At 37.9% G+C, this 15151-nt stretch overlaps 1 protein-coding gene across 7 annotated transcripts in view; it reads right to left on the bottom strand.

Annotated features, from left to right (window-relative positions):
- MAP2K5 (mitogen-activated protein kinase kinase 5) overlaps nucleotides 1-15151 on the bottom strand; it is a 273560-nt gene that overhangs the window by 215929 nt on the left and 42480 nt on the right. For 6 of the 7 annotated variants that reach the window (XM_054716099.1, XM_028141851.2, XM_008139092.3 and 3 more), the window contains exons 5-7: nucleotides 12757-12797; nucleotides 11706-11773; nucleotides 3399-3447 (exon numbers count right to left, since the gene is read on the bottom strand). In XM_054716099.1, the coding sequence (XP_054572074.1) occupies nucleotides 3399-3447; nucleotides 11706-11773; nucleotides 12757-12797 (158 nt within the window). The remainder of the gene's footprint in view (nucleotides 1-3398; nucleotides 3448-11705; nucleotides 11774-12756; nucleotides 12798-15151) is intronic. The other variant, XM_054716100.1, reaches the window with a different exon arrangement.

The raw sequence follows: 15151 nt of genomic DNA on the forward strand, positions 1-15151 counted from the left end.
TCAGCTGCCAAAATGACCTGGGAGAAATGACTAGCACTGGGCTCTGCTCCTGCTGAAATAGAGGCAGGTGCGGTGAAAGAAACGTAGGCACGACACCCAGGGCAGAAAGAGTGTGTTGTGTGGGGTGTCATGTAGTCTGGACTTACATACACAGTCTCATTTATGTTTCAGTAAGATGAACTGTAAGAATCTAAGAGTTTTATATACTGGTGAGAATAGATTTTAAAGCTAATTTTATAGTATAATACCTATTTTTCTTCCTCTTCCTTTTGTTTTTTTAAAACAAAAAGTTTTTCTTAAGGCATTTGAAGTTCTCAAAATACTAGTCAAACATGCAGCAGGATCAGAATCAGTTCTAGATCTGTGACTTCTCAGTACAATTATGCTTGATTTATTAGCAATAACAAAATACTGTCATAAAATCTCCTACAAAATCTAAAATTAAAAAGAGGAAAAACAACTTTAGAAATGCAAAGGTCAAAGTTACACATACTTGGAGTAACTGTGCACTTTTTAAATCCTTTAAATTGACCCACTGGGCTTTTTTTTTTTTTTTTTCAGTTTCAAATCAAGAGCCAATGTTAAATAGATGATAGCACACTAAAACTAAAGTGGGGAAAAAAACACATCCAGAAAACACATATTTGGTACTGATTTATAGTTCTAAATAAAACATGCCAAAAAATACCTTAAGGAATCCTCTACTTAAGCAATAACAGAAAAATGGTGTCTCTAGTCCAATGACTAAATGTTAAACTTTTAAAAAAGTGCGTGATTTAATATAATATTAATGAAATTAATGGGAAAAATGAAATGGAATTCAATTATGAATCAGCAAAGAAAATATTCTTTGTTTATTGTCTGTCTGTGTTAAGAAGAATCAGTATTTATCGCTTATAAATCATTAAAATAAAAATGCTCAATTAATCCTTATTTTATATGTAAAGGTCTGACAGAAACTAGTCCTATCACTAGACCTTTGCTTCACAAATCGAAGCAATAATGGTTTCAGAAAGCAGTCACACTCTATGAGCAGACAATTGGAGAGATTTAGTAAATCCCACTTTATAGAGCAGAGACTAATCGGAAAATACAAGCCAGTCAAATGTTTCTTATGAACTGTTGACACTATATCAATGCTGAATCAATTGGTGGCATTTACTCTGAGTGACAGAAAAGAAATAAATATTTATATCACATAACCTATATCAATGAACCCAGGCAGAAAGCTATTTCTAACCTGTCAATATTTGATTATCTTGAAGAATCATGTCCCTTTCTTTTAATGATTAATATGAATTCCTTATTAAATCTAAGTGGAGGCTAGTGGAAAGGCAAATCATTATTAATGCTTGAGAGCATAAACCACTAAAATAAAAAACTATGCTCAAGTGTTAAAGTATCGTTAAATGTGACTTACATCTTCCATATCAAGGGGTGTCAGTATTCAGCCCAGAAATTTATTGATGCCCACAATTGTGCACATTACCTCGCTGCAATGCAATCTCACTCACTCTTTAGTTACCCTATAGCATCAAGGAATTGAGGAATTGGTAGAATAAAGAGGAATTTTTGAAGACTTCCAATTGTGTTTGTTTTTGTGAATGAGTGTAAATATAAAGAAGGCTTATCCTTAAGAGAAAGAAAACACCATACTGTTTAATGTGGGGTTATCACATTCCCAAGGGAAAGCAATACAATCTTTAAGCATCAAAAATCACTGTCGTGACAATCTTCCACTGAAGGGAACCTCATAACTGAGACCACTACGATATTTATGGCACTAGGTTTGTTGTCAAAACACAAGCAACATTTCTGGATGTTTATTTTTGCAGTGGAAATAAACTGTTTTTCATTTCTGAAAGGGGAATCTATGACAGGTTATTTTCCATTGCCTGGGTTGAACAAATGTAGTTAAAGCTTCTTAATTTATGTCAATTTTGAAATATATTTTCCAGCTGAAGAACACAAGCGACTCATACATAAATTACAATTAGTAACAAGATGTTGAAGATACATAAATATCCCAGGGAAAAAACAAAGTAAATATCCTAGGCTGTGCTTTTAGTCCGGTTTGTTTCATAACTGATTCTGAACACACACAGGGCACCAGAGGGACACACATGTGACCCTCAATCTAAGCCATTCTCTGACTGCTTAAAGTTAAAAATATTAGATAAATAGGATCTGAAATTCATAAAGATTACACCTACAACACCAGATTCGTCTTCATGTACATACAGTGTGTAAGGACGAGAACCCACACATTCTGGATGACGATCAGATGTTAAAACCAGATCAGCTTACTTTTTCCAACTGTATTCAAGGGATTGTGCACTAACTACGGCAGGCTTCCAAGAGCACCACCGTACAGTCACCGTTTTAAGGCACACCCATCTATTAGGCCATAAAGTTACAGGTGATATTAAAGGACAAGCATGAGGACCCAGCTTTGTCTTCTTGACATGCTCCACTACAAGTACTTGATTCATGAAATGCCAATGAGGCTTGGAGAGGTCAGTGTGTGAAGGCACTGAATAAGCATCTGAGATAATTAAGATTTCAGCCTTCGAAACATGGACGGGAAGTGAACAGCAGTTAAGAAAATCAATAAGAGTCTTTTATTTGCAGTGACACAGATGTCTCAGTCAATAGAGCCTAATAGGCAGGCTTAATCGCAATGGACAGGCGCCTGCCTCCAAGGCTATCAAAGGGCTTCCTCTATAGCAAACATTAAAACACATTTATGTTGCTATTGAAGAATCGAGGACCCTGTAGGTAGCTTAATTTACCAATGTATGTTTAAAAGCACTATACTATTTCAGATGTGTCCATTTACTTGAATCAAAATTAGTGAGAAATAAGTTGCCTGCAGGCCCGTTTGTCCCTCACTGGGTGGGTTAGGTCATGCGGCTTTAAGATGGCCAGTCGACTAGGCAAACCAGAGCTCCTAAAGCCTCGGAATTTTAAATGCCAAAGATCTGCTGTTATTCTATTTCCCTGAAAAGCCAGTTTCAGTACAAAAGAAGTGTGCTATTGTGAGAAAGTAACAGTTTGGTTTATTTTTTCTCCCCGAAGATAATGAAAGAAACAGTCACCTCAGGATACAGGGCCATTTCGACAACCCATGGGTTGACACACTTGTTCAGAACTGATTAACTTTTTTTAAACTGAGAAGGCAGCAGGGTGTGTGCATGGTACTTCAATCTGCCGGGAGTGAAACCCATTAGCACAGTTTGAAAAACGTGCTGCAAATTGTTCTGCCAATCAAATTAAGCCATGTAATTCATTTATGACAAGAAGACATTCATGGATTCTTTATCTGTTTAAGTTTATGGATACAAAAACTAGACAGTAATAAGTTACTACTATCTGAAAACATTAACAATGACACCTACCTGGCCATTGGCTAATATTTTTTTCAGTTCAGCAGAAGACTTCTTTAAGCTGGAAAGGGAAAACATAATTTTTAATGGCAAGATCATTGACATCTTTGAACACCATTGAAAATTCCAGAGTAAAAACATATATACAGAGACTATACTCTTTTCATCCTTCTCCTTGTATGATATTTTTTCAAAAGTAACTGGCCAAATGGCAAAACTATTAATAAAGTGACTGCAACCCTATTAGTAATTTAAAGCAATAAAGAGGCCTACAGTCAAAATGAAGATAGAATATTGTAGACTACTTCCGTGACTTTTTTTGGCTTAGTTCTGCTGCCTTTGGGTAGCCTTTCAGTGGCTATTTTATGTGGACTCTTTATCTGCTAAATACAAAGTACTTAATGATGTACTCTTAGAATGTTCACATCAAACAAAGGTTACAGAACTTCAAAAGATAAGATGATTTAAATCCTGATCTTTTACTATCATTGGAGTTCAAATTCACTTCCTGGGAAGCAAATGTGTAGTGGAAATAAATCCTGGTACTCACTAGCTGTGTGCTCTGGGACAGGTTATTTATTTATTCTCTCTGAACCTCAACTTCCAAAGTAAATCTTCTCCCTGTGTTAGTCATCTGTGTAGATAGATGTCATTCAACCTACCACACCTCCCCCCAAACTGAAAGATCCCTGAGAACGCAGACCACATCTTACTCACCTATCTATATATTCCATTCCCTTTGCACCCTTGAACCTAGCCCAGTGACTTGGCATGTGTTTGATAAATAGTGATAATTGTTCTGGCTATTATTATATGTTGGACACATACACAAACACACACACACACATACACACACACTATTCTAAGTAATAAACAGTCTTCTTTCTAAATACTTCTTAAACTTTTGCTATGGTCAAATGAAGACTATAAAGCTTTAGTCTCTACTTTCCCCTGATTTTATAAAACATGACCTCAACCAAGGGTTCCAAACTTTAACAATGTCCTCCCAAATCTAAGAATTCATGCACTGAAGCAGGAGTAATGAATTTTGTAGAATGGAACCAAAGCTGAAACATATATAAAAAAATAACTGCCTAAAATCAGTCCAGTTAAAAAAATTAAAAAATAGAAACTAACATTTACTAAGTGATGACCACACGCCAGGCACTGTGCTAAATGCTATTACTTATTATCCTGACTTAATCCTTACAATAACTATATCCCTATGCATTAGTTTAGGAAAACTGGCCTGTGGGGTATAGTTATTCCTAATTTATATTTAAAAAATTAAAGTATAGACCTTGCTCAAAGTCAGTCTCTCTCTCTCTTAACACATACTCATACTTTTTCCCCCTGAAAAACATTTAGATCATTCTATTCCCATAGATGACTCCCAATTTAATAGCTGCAATTTTTGTAAAAAAGAAATAAGCAAAGAATGCTCAGGCAATGTTTCTCCACAGATATTCCATTTTATTACACAACTTGAAATAATAACATTTTGATTCATTGCATTTACAAAATACCTTTCATCTAAGAAACAAAACGTGATTCCTTAATACAACTTCATCAATCTTTTAACACCAGAGGTAGATAGAAAGTCTAATCATTCTAATTTCATAGAAGGCAAAAACCAAGATGTTGGGGAAAGGCTTTGCCTTGGCAATGGGACTTAAATTCTGTAATTGTGGCCTAGGAACACCATGTAGATTATTAAACTCAATTTAACAAACAGCCACCTACCTAAGGCAAAGACGGATTCCTGCGTTTGAGAGTAACAGAGGAAAAAGCTGATTTCATTCATTATGCCAATATCTGGCTACCAGCTTTGTCTGGTAAAAAATTATATCTGTGTATTCTGACATTTTCTTTGTGGCCCAGTTTACTCAATATTTTATTTATCTGTATGGTCACAGTGACTTTTAAAAATCACTTTTAAAGTCTTTTTAAAATTTAAATGTGATACAATTTTAACCTGGTTATGACACTTTAAGAGGGACACTGAGGCATCCAAAGAAGAGTAAAACGGTGAGAGGACTAGAAATAATGTCATAAAGCCTGAATAACCCTGGCCAGTGTGGCTCAGTGGTTGAGCACTGATCCATGAACCAAGAAGTCACTGGTTAGATTCCAGGTCAGGGCACATGCCCAGAACTGCATCCCCAGTAGGGGGCGTGCAGGAGGCAGCCAATAGATGTTTCTCTCTCATCCATGCTTCTATCTTTTTCCCTCTTCCTTCCTCTCTCTCTCTCTGAAAAATCAGTTAAAAAAAAAAAAAAGGCTTTAAAGAAAAGCTGAATGAATTGGGAGAATTTAATCCAGAGAAAAGACTTAAAGGGAATCTAAATTAGTTCGTTCATTCATTCATTCAAGCATTACTGACTATCTCCTATATCCCAAGAATTATGCCAGGAATTAGACAATGAATAAGTTATAGTCACTGTCCTCAAAGAGTACAGAATTTACAGGGGACAGAGATTATAATACAATGTGCTAACTGTTATAGTAAGGCAAGCACAGGGGGATTATAGGAATTCATAGAAGGGGTACCTGGTATAGACGAGGAAGTGGGTAATAATCAGGGATGGTTTTTAGAAGATAACAGTTTTGTTCCTCAAAGATGACCAAAATTAGCCAGACTGAAGGTGAAGAAAGGGATTAAAAGAGGAACAAAGCAGGAAAGAGGCAGCAGATGTGAAAACCCCCAGTAGTGAGAGGAAACGTGACCATTAAGGGCACCACGCATTTACCAGCAGACCTGGAATGTTGGATAAGAGGGGGCAAAGTGGCAGGCTGGGGGCCAGAATGGGCAGAGGACGCACTTGTAAAAGGCCACTGCTCACCTGCCATGAGGGTACACTTCTCCTTGCAGTTTGTGAGAAGCAGTAAAAGAGGGAATGATAGGCTTAGAACTCACATCAGCAAGACAATTCTGACTGCAGTGTGCAGGAGGGACTTCAATGGGGCAAGACTGGAGGGAGGAAACTATTGGGAGGCTGTAGCAATGATCTAGACCCTGAACAAACTTTATAGCAACAGGGGTGCTGGCAAGTAGACAAAACTCCAGAATGATTCAGAGGTAGGGAATGACTGCATGTGGGGCTGAGGGAACCCCAGGAGGCTGTGCAGGATGACTGGCAGGTTATCTGGAGTAGATATGGGAGAATTCACTGAGATCGGAAATCTCAGAGAAGGATGTTTAGAGGGACGACGACGGCGAGTTATCACCTAGAAGAGAGAACAGCCCTGTTCTATGAGAGAACAGCCCTGTTCTATGAGAGAACAGCCCTGTTCTATGGCTAAACCAAATCTTTGAGTGGGTAGTAAAGGGAGACAAATCTCGGTTCATGAAAAAGAGTGTTCTGAGATTCAGCTACATGAAAACGGAAGAGGCTGCCTTGGCGAATAAAGAGCATTCCTGCCATAGAGATGTTCAGGAAGATTCTGGATGATCACCTGGCAAGCAGAAGTCAAGCATCTAAGGAGAGTAGGCTTAGACTAGGGCTTCTCCTCTCCTTCTCCACACCACAGGCAGAGTCTTTCATAAACACAGAGCTGGCCAAGGCACTCTCCTACTGAAAGTCATCTATATATTGAGAGGAAAATTCAAACACATTACCTTGCATGACCTGGCTCCTGTCTATCTCCTTTCCGCCCATCACCCCTATTGCTCTTCTCCTCTCTCTCCATACCTCCCCTCAACTCAACACCCCATCCTGTGCACAGCCAAACTGGCCTACTTACAAATATGCTGAGTTCCTTTTCACCCCGGGCCTTCACGTATGTTCTCCCCTGCCTCTGAAGTGCCCTCCTCTGGCTCTTGATGTAGCTAGTCCTTCTCATCCTTCTGGGAAATGTCACTCTTCCCCAGAGAGTCTTCCCCAAGCATGCAATCTAAATCTAAACATATTCCTGCCTACTCTGTTCTCTCTTCAAAACTTGTTTGTTTCCAAACTAATTATAAAATACTAGTGGCCCGGTGCACAAAATTTGTGCATTGGGGGGTGTCCCTTAGTCCGGCCTGCACCCTCTCCAATCTGGGACCCCTCGGGGGACATCCCTCTCACAATCCAGGTCTGCTGGCTCCTAACTGCTCACCTGCCTGCTGCCTGATCGCCCCTAACCACTCTGCCTGCTTGCCTGCTTGCCCCCCCCTGCCCTCCCCCCCCCCCGCTGGCCGGATCACCCCCAACTGCCCCCAGTTGCAGGCCGGATCGCCCCCAACTGCCCCTGCCCCTGCCCCCGCCAGCCTGCTCACCCCCAACTGCCCCCACTGCCAGCCTGCTTGCCCCCAACTGCCACCCTCCACCAGCATGCTCACCCCCAACTGGTCACCCCTGCCAGCCTGCTCATCCCCAACTGCCCCTCCCATCAGCTGATCACTCCCAAATGCCCTCCCCTCCTGGCCTGATCTCCCCTAACTGCCTCTGCCTCGGCCTCGCCACAATGGCTTTGTCCGGAAGGACATCCAGAAGGTCTCTCGGAAGGTCTCCTGGTCTAATTAGCATGTTACCCTTTTATTAGTATAGATAGCTATTTGTATTTTTGGAGGGCAGCTATGCTCACCACTATACCACCAATGCCTTTATTTGTATTTTTTGATTTGGGGGGTAGTGTCTGTGTGCTTACAAGATAGCAAGCTCTAAAGGACAAGGAACACGTTGTATTCCTAATGCGTAGGACAGCACCTAATGAATTGAAGACACTCAATAAAATTGTTTAGTTATCACCATGAGGCACAGAACAAGGCCATGCCAAGGTGGCATATTAAAATCACCTGCAGGACTTGTTCAAGTTGCATTCCTCCCATAATAGAAATCACTACTGGAGCAAACTGTTATGATTTGGGAGGCTGTCATAGCCTAAGGGAAGATGCTACAACAAAAGGCTGAGAACCACTAGATCAGACACTCTCTGTCCAACCCAAAGATTTTATAATACTCTGAGTATAAATGATACTTTTTAAAAAACCAAGCTAATTCACTCATGTTAAAACCAAACCTGAGAGAACTGAAAATTTATTCTGCTTCTTCTCTGTCTTGCCATCTTTTCAACTCTATCCTCTCTTTATAAAATGATAAAATTTGACCTAAAACACCAAGGAAAGTCTTGTGTTTTCAAGGCTCACGATCAGCCTGTGTAAATATCTTTCTGCAAGTAGTGGTAGTAATTAAATGCCCTGACCTTTATGAGTTGAGTGTAATGAGTGGCCCTCAGTCCCCATGCCTCCACTCTGTTGGACCATGGTTCACGTGCCCAACAAGTAGGAAGAGAGAAGCTACAAAGCATTGCCTGGCAAGGTCAAGCCCCTGGATGAGAACTAAAAAATTCACCCCATGATCACAAGACAGATGACTCACTGGTGAATAACCAGGCTGTATTTTAAGACAGAATGAAATGCTTAAGAAGGAACCATACTTTAAGAGTAGTATGTTTGTAGCAGGAAAGTTGGTGGGTAGATATAATGACACTACAATCAAGGAAGTGACTTTGGGGAGGGGACAGGAGTAAAGATAAGAGTCAGAGCTGAGACTTTAAATTACCTACAGTAAAGTCCCCATGGCAAAAACAAAACAAAACACCAAGACTCAGGGTTAAGAGGGGAAGAAGAAGTATGGAAGAGAAAGTAGAAGCCTAAACTACATCTCAGCTGATAAAGGGCTGTGCAAATACTGGCTACAGCCTTAAACCCAGAAAAACCTGGGCACAGAATGGAAGGGTTTTTTTTGGTTTGATGTTGGTTTGTCAGTCACTGATGTGAATACATACACACAGAGCAATCACCTTCTCTGGATCATCTTCAAATATAGGCATATCTCATTTTATTGCACTTTGCTTTATTTTACTCTGCAGGTACTATGTTTTTTACAAAGTAAAGGTTTGCAATAACCCTGCACCAATCAAATCTATAGCGCCATTTTTCTAATAGCATTTACTCACTTTGTGTCTGAGTCACATTTTAGTAATTCTTGCAATATTTTAGTAATTCTTGCAATATTTCAAATTTTTTCATTATTTGTTATGGTGATCTGTGATCAGTGATCTTTGATGTCACTATTGTAATTGTTTTGGGGAGCCATAAACTGCATCTATATAACATAGCAAACTTAATAAATGTGTGTGCTCTGACTGCTCCACTGACTGGCCATTCCCTATGTGTGTCTCTCTCTCCTCCAGCCTCCCCATTCTCTTACATACAACAATATTGAAATTAGATCAATTAATAACCCTATAGTGGCCTCTACATGTTCAGGAAATAGAAGTCAATGAAAACTTCAAAGCTTCAAAGGACAGGCTGACTCTCTTGTTAGGAAATAATGTAGCTGGTGAGTTTAAGTTGAAGCCAGTGCTCATTTACCATTCTGAAAATCCTAGGGCCCTTAAGAATTATGCTAAATCTACTCTGCCTATACTCCATAAATGGACAGCCAAAGCCTGGATAACAGCATGTCTGTTTACAACATGGTTTACTGAATATTTTAAGCCTACTAAAATTGAAACCTACTGTGCCAAAAAAAAAAAAAAAAAATTCCTTGCCTATATTATTGCTCATTGACAATGTGCCCGATCACCCAAGAGCTCTGATAAAGATGTACAACGAGATTAATGTTGTGTTCATGCCTGCTAACACAACATCCATTCTGCAGCCCATGGACCAAAGAATAACCATGACTTTTAACTCTTATTCAAGAAATACATTTTGTAAGGCTGCGATAGATAGTGATTCCTCTGATGGATCTGGACAAAGTACATTGAAAACCTTCTGGAAATAATTCACCATTTTAGATGCCATTAATAACATTCATGATACATGGGAAGAGGTCAAAATATCAATTTTAATAAGAGTTTAGAAGAAGTTGAATCCAGTCTTCATGGGTGACTTTTAGGGGTTCAAGACTTCACTGGGGGAAGTAACTGCAGATGTAGTGGAAATCAAGAGAACTAGAATTTAAAGTGGAGCCTAAAGATGTGAATGAATTGCTGCAATTTCATGATAAAACTTAAACAAATGAGTTGTTCCTTATGGATGTGGTTTTTTGAGATGGAATCTACTCCTGGTAAAGATGATGTGAAGATTGTTGAAATAACAAAAAAGATTTAGAATATTACATAATGTTAGTTGATAAAACAGCTGGCAGAGTTTGAGATAACTGACTCCAATTTTGAAAGAAGTTCTACTGTCGATAAAATGCTATCAAACAGTATCACATGCTACAGAGAAATCATTCATGAGAGGAAGATGTGGTAAAATTCACTGCTGTCTTATTTTAAGAAATTGCCACAGCCATCCCAACCTTCAGCATCCTCCACTCTGACCAGTCAACAGCTGTTAGCATCAAGATAAGAACCACCACCAGTAAAAAGATTAGGACTTGCTGCGGGCTCAGATGATATTACCTTTCTGTAGCAATAAAGTATTTTTTAATTAAGGTATGTATATTTTTTAGCCATAATGCTACTACACACTTAATAGACTACAGTATAGTGTAAACATAACTTTTATATGCACCAGGAAACCAAAATATTCATGTGAGTTGCTTCATTGTATTATTTCCTTTATTGTGGTGGTCTAGAATGGAACCCATAATATCTCTGAGGTATGTATGTACAACAATATGTTTTCTAGCTAAATAACTGAATGTACTAGTATAACAAAGATGACCTAGAATTCTATCAACTTAAGCAGGTCACTCCTTCTACTTGAGCACCGTGATAGTCTGGAAGTTCTCAAGCGTGTCAGAAAAACACTTGGAAAGGCTCAAGTCTCTAGTACCCATCACAGTGTGGGGCAATGGTAGCATGAGGTGATGAAAATTATCTTCCTTCCAAAATAGTTTCAATCTCCTGTGCAACCAAAGATACAAAAATGAACAACATGGCTGGTCAATTTAAATTTTACCCCTTTACTCTTTCCTTGTCTCTTTCTGGTTAAGATGTTAATAGATAATGAAACTTCTAAAAGATGGACAAGCAAGGGGAAAAAAAGCATTAAACAATTTATAAACCAGATCATCAAGGCATGAAATAGTCAAAGGCACTGAATTTTCTGTATAATTTGGTAATTGAAGGAAAACCATTTCATAGACCAAAATTAACAGTTTAACATGTTGAATTTCATCTTTCCCTATGAGGTCCTTTCTCTTTGGTTGATATGTGGCTAGCTAGGGTAACCTAACTGGTCAAATTTCTTCTATGAGACCAAAAAATACAGATCTTTTTGGTTTTATAGAAAAGAGGTGATATCCCATGCACCTCTTCCTCACACCCAACTTTGTAGATAACCATGCTTATGAACATGCCTTACTCGCTTGCTCTCACCTATTGCTTGGAAGTGCATCTGAGACTGCTGGGCTGCTGTGTTGAGAGGGTCCGGCCCGGGTATTCACCTACAAGTAAAGAAAGAATCTTGATCAGTTTTACGTTCTGAGGATACAGTTCTAATTAACCTATAATTTGCCACAAATTTGTCATTTCACTATGAAGGTTAATTAGTTTGATGCTAGACAGACCCATGGTTGGAGCCTATTTAGTATATAGGTTACAGAACTATACAAACTGTATATTATATAATACTCTATTACTGTCACTATTCAAATACTTAAACAGTGCTGAGAAAAAGAAGAGATAACTAGGAAAATTTTTTCAATTCATTGTCTAGAATTGAATTTAATTCTAGAGCAAAAATTCCATTTACTGTTTTGTTCTGTTTCATATACAAAAACCCAAGACCCATATGTTCAAAAAAGTACATTAAGAATACATCAGGGGTTACTGGTGATCCTCAAGCTGTCATATTCTTCCAGCTCTAAAACTAAGCAGAACACTGTAGAATGTTCCATATTCACAAAAAATGAAGTCCAAGTAATGAATTACAAAATGTTTAAACCTAAAAGCTAAATTTTCCTTAAAATGTAAAGCCTTAAAACAGAAATCCAGAATTTGAAATGTACAGAACAATGAAAAGACATTAAATAGATACATGTTTCTAGCATAAATATGTCAAAAGAAGAGGGGGTATTCTGTGGGCACTATGCTTATGTGCTTTATTAGTCACTGAAATGAAGTCTATATTTTCACTCAAATAAATCTTTGTGGAGAGCAATACCCAGGCTCATTCTGAAGAAACAGACCAACAAAACAATTCCAAATAATAAAATATATAGCAATAAAACCCTCGTATCCAAATATATACACATATTAAACAAATACTACGGGTGAATCCCCCTCCACCTCCCATTTTAAAAAAGGGAAAAAAAAAAGATTGCTTGTCAGAGCTTGAGAAAGTGCAGTTTTATTTGACATTTCAATAAGTGGAACACAGCATTACAAATCCATCTAACTTTACTGAAACAATTATTGAAATTCGTACCTTCAGGCCATGTATGTTCCGTTCCCCAGGAGGCTTGCAGGCTGAAACAGTAATTGACTAAATTGTAGAACACATCAGGGCCATTTACAAATTTGCTCAAAATGAATCGTTTAAAAAGAAATGAGGGTGACACCAAAATTAGCAGAGAGAAATGATTGAAAAGTGGCTCCCAAGACCCAAAGTGGGAATTATGAACCAGGATTTTTAACTTGCAGGAGTGAGCATTTATAAATGCAAAGAGCTTTCTGACACCACCTTATATAAATTCCAATTTCTGCTTAAAACATATAAAAATCAAGTTAACTGAGCTAAAATGATTATATTCCTTTCATAATTCAAATTTCTGCAATCTTTCCTCACTCTACTACATTGTGTATCTGCTATCACTTAAACTACTTTGAAAATAGCTAGTTTTTGAGGGGAGTGGGGAGTAGATGGGAGACAGAGGAGTAGAAGAAGGGTCTTTTAAAGCCAAAATGATTGTTAGAGATCCAAAGATGGAATGTACAAGTCTGCACAGCAATAAGCAATCAAATTTATTAAAATACAGAGATATCACTAATTTTACTATATTTCTTGCAAATCTTGACATATGCTAATATTTAAGTCTAAAGATAAAGCTGTGCCAAGAAAAATAATATTAATTTCCTGACACCACACTGAGTTAGAGGTTAGTATTTTTCCAATTCAGCAAATGCTTCTTCATCGAATGTTAAAAATAGAAAAGCTTCCTGCCCATGCTATAGGCTGCTTCCATCTGAAAACTACAGTGCCCTACATATTATATGTTAAGGGGCTGTCAATTTTGATAGATTGTTTGGGGAAGGATGAATTTGATTTTTTTTCTCCTCTCTCAGATGTACATGTATTTTCCTTTTTCTGACAACAAGAACTACAGCTGTTTAATAATAATAATAATATGAGTAATAATTACAAAGCACATCAGATTTAAATTTATATACTTCAAGTATATTCAAATTTATTGTTATTTTCCTAGAAAATATATCTAAACCTTAATAAAGAATTTTTATTTGTTTTTCCAAAATACATTAAAAGTAAGCCTCCACATCTTCTTTCTTTAAAATGGAAATTAAAATTTTGAACAAAACAACAGTCACACAGATTTGATGCTTGGTCCTTCAGGGACCATTAATACTTCCTAAGACAACATTTCAGAGTATTTCCTCCGAAGTACCCAGTACATTCATAAGCTTTATTTAATAAGTGGCTAACGGGGCAAATAGAGACAGGTATCAACTCTTATCTTTTAACATCTGCCTCGTTCCTCAGTTTCAAACCTTTCTGACTGAAAATCTGATAACCCATGGACACAGACAATAGTGTGGTAGACCTGGGTGAAGGTGGGGGTAGGGTGGAGGGGGCAATATGGGTTTAAAGGGACATTTGTAATACTTTCAACAATAAAGATAAATTAAAAAACAAAACAAAACAAAAACCTAGTAACCCCATATTTCCTAAGTTGTAGAGTCAGAAGTTACCAAAGCAATTGTCCTACTTGGAATGAAGAGAACATTTGGTGCTAGAACAGAAACTTTATCTCCCATCTTTCTCACTTATTCAGTCCAGAAATTCTTAACATGGGGCCTGACCACAGAATCTAAGGTCTGAGGGAGGGTCTCTAACCAACTACATAGACCCAGTTAATATATCCAATATGTCTATATATTAATTGTACAAATTTGTTTAATCTCATACATCTATATGTGATGTACATAAGTAAGCAAAAAGCAAGACCACAAAAAACTTAAAAGAGTTGTACAATAGCATGCAAAAATAACCTACACAAACCCATGGGGGTAGAGTAACTAAGTCTCATATTTTTAAAAATTTAAATGTGGCATGGAAGGACTTTATTTAATAATTTATTGGAGCCTAATCAGTTCTGTGTTAGGAATATATGTGATACTCACATCTCATTTATTTTCTTCTTTTCAGTATCTTGTCCCTACCTCACTCTTCTCCACACTCCTACAAACCCCTCCAAACTTCTCCCATGCACACCACTAATATTTTAACTTATATGCCTTTCTGCTTTCTTTTATATTTTTTAGCCCTTTAATTACTTTTATTATTCAAAAAAGCTTCTTTAAAAAAAAAAAAGCTTTCTGACTCTGTGCTGTGCCTTCAGTACTTTCACAGCGATTTTCTGCTCCTCAATGAGGAAAGCACGCCCGGTGCTGTCACAGACACATTTAGCACATGGATCCACCACGGGCTCTGCTGACATGTTTCCCCGCTTTAGACAGCCTCATTAGAACTTTAGGTCTCACAGCACAAACTCCACCCAGCTGGCCTGGGCACATGCCACATGCAGATTTGGGGGCTTCCCCAATTTCTTGGCATAAAGGTAAACAATTCTACTATTAGGAGTTGG

The sequence above is a fragment of the Eptesicus fuscus genome, chromosome 5 (assembly GCF_027574615.1).
Source record: "Eptesicus fuscus isolate TK198812 chromosome 5, DD_ASM_mEF_20220401, whole genome shotgun sequence".
NCBI lineage: Eukaryota > Metazoa > Chordata > Mammalia > Chiroptera > Vespertilionidae > Eptesicus > Eptesicus fuscus.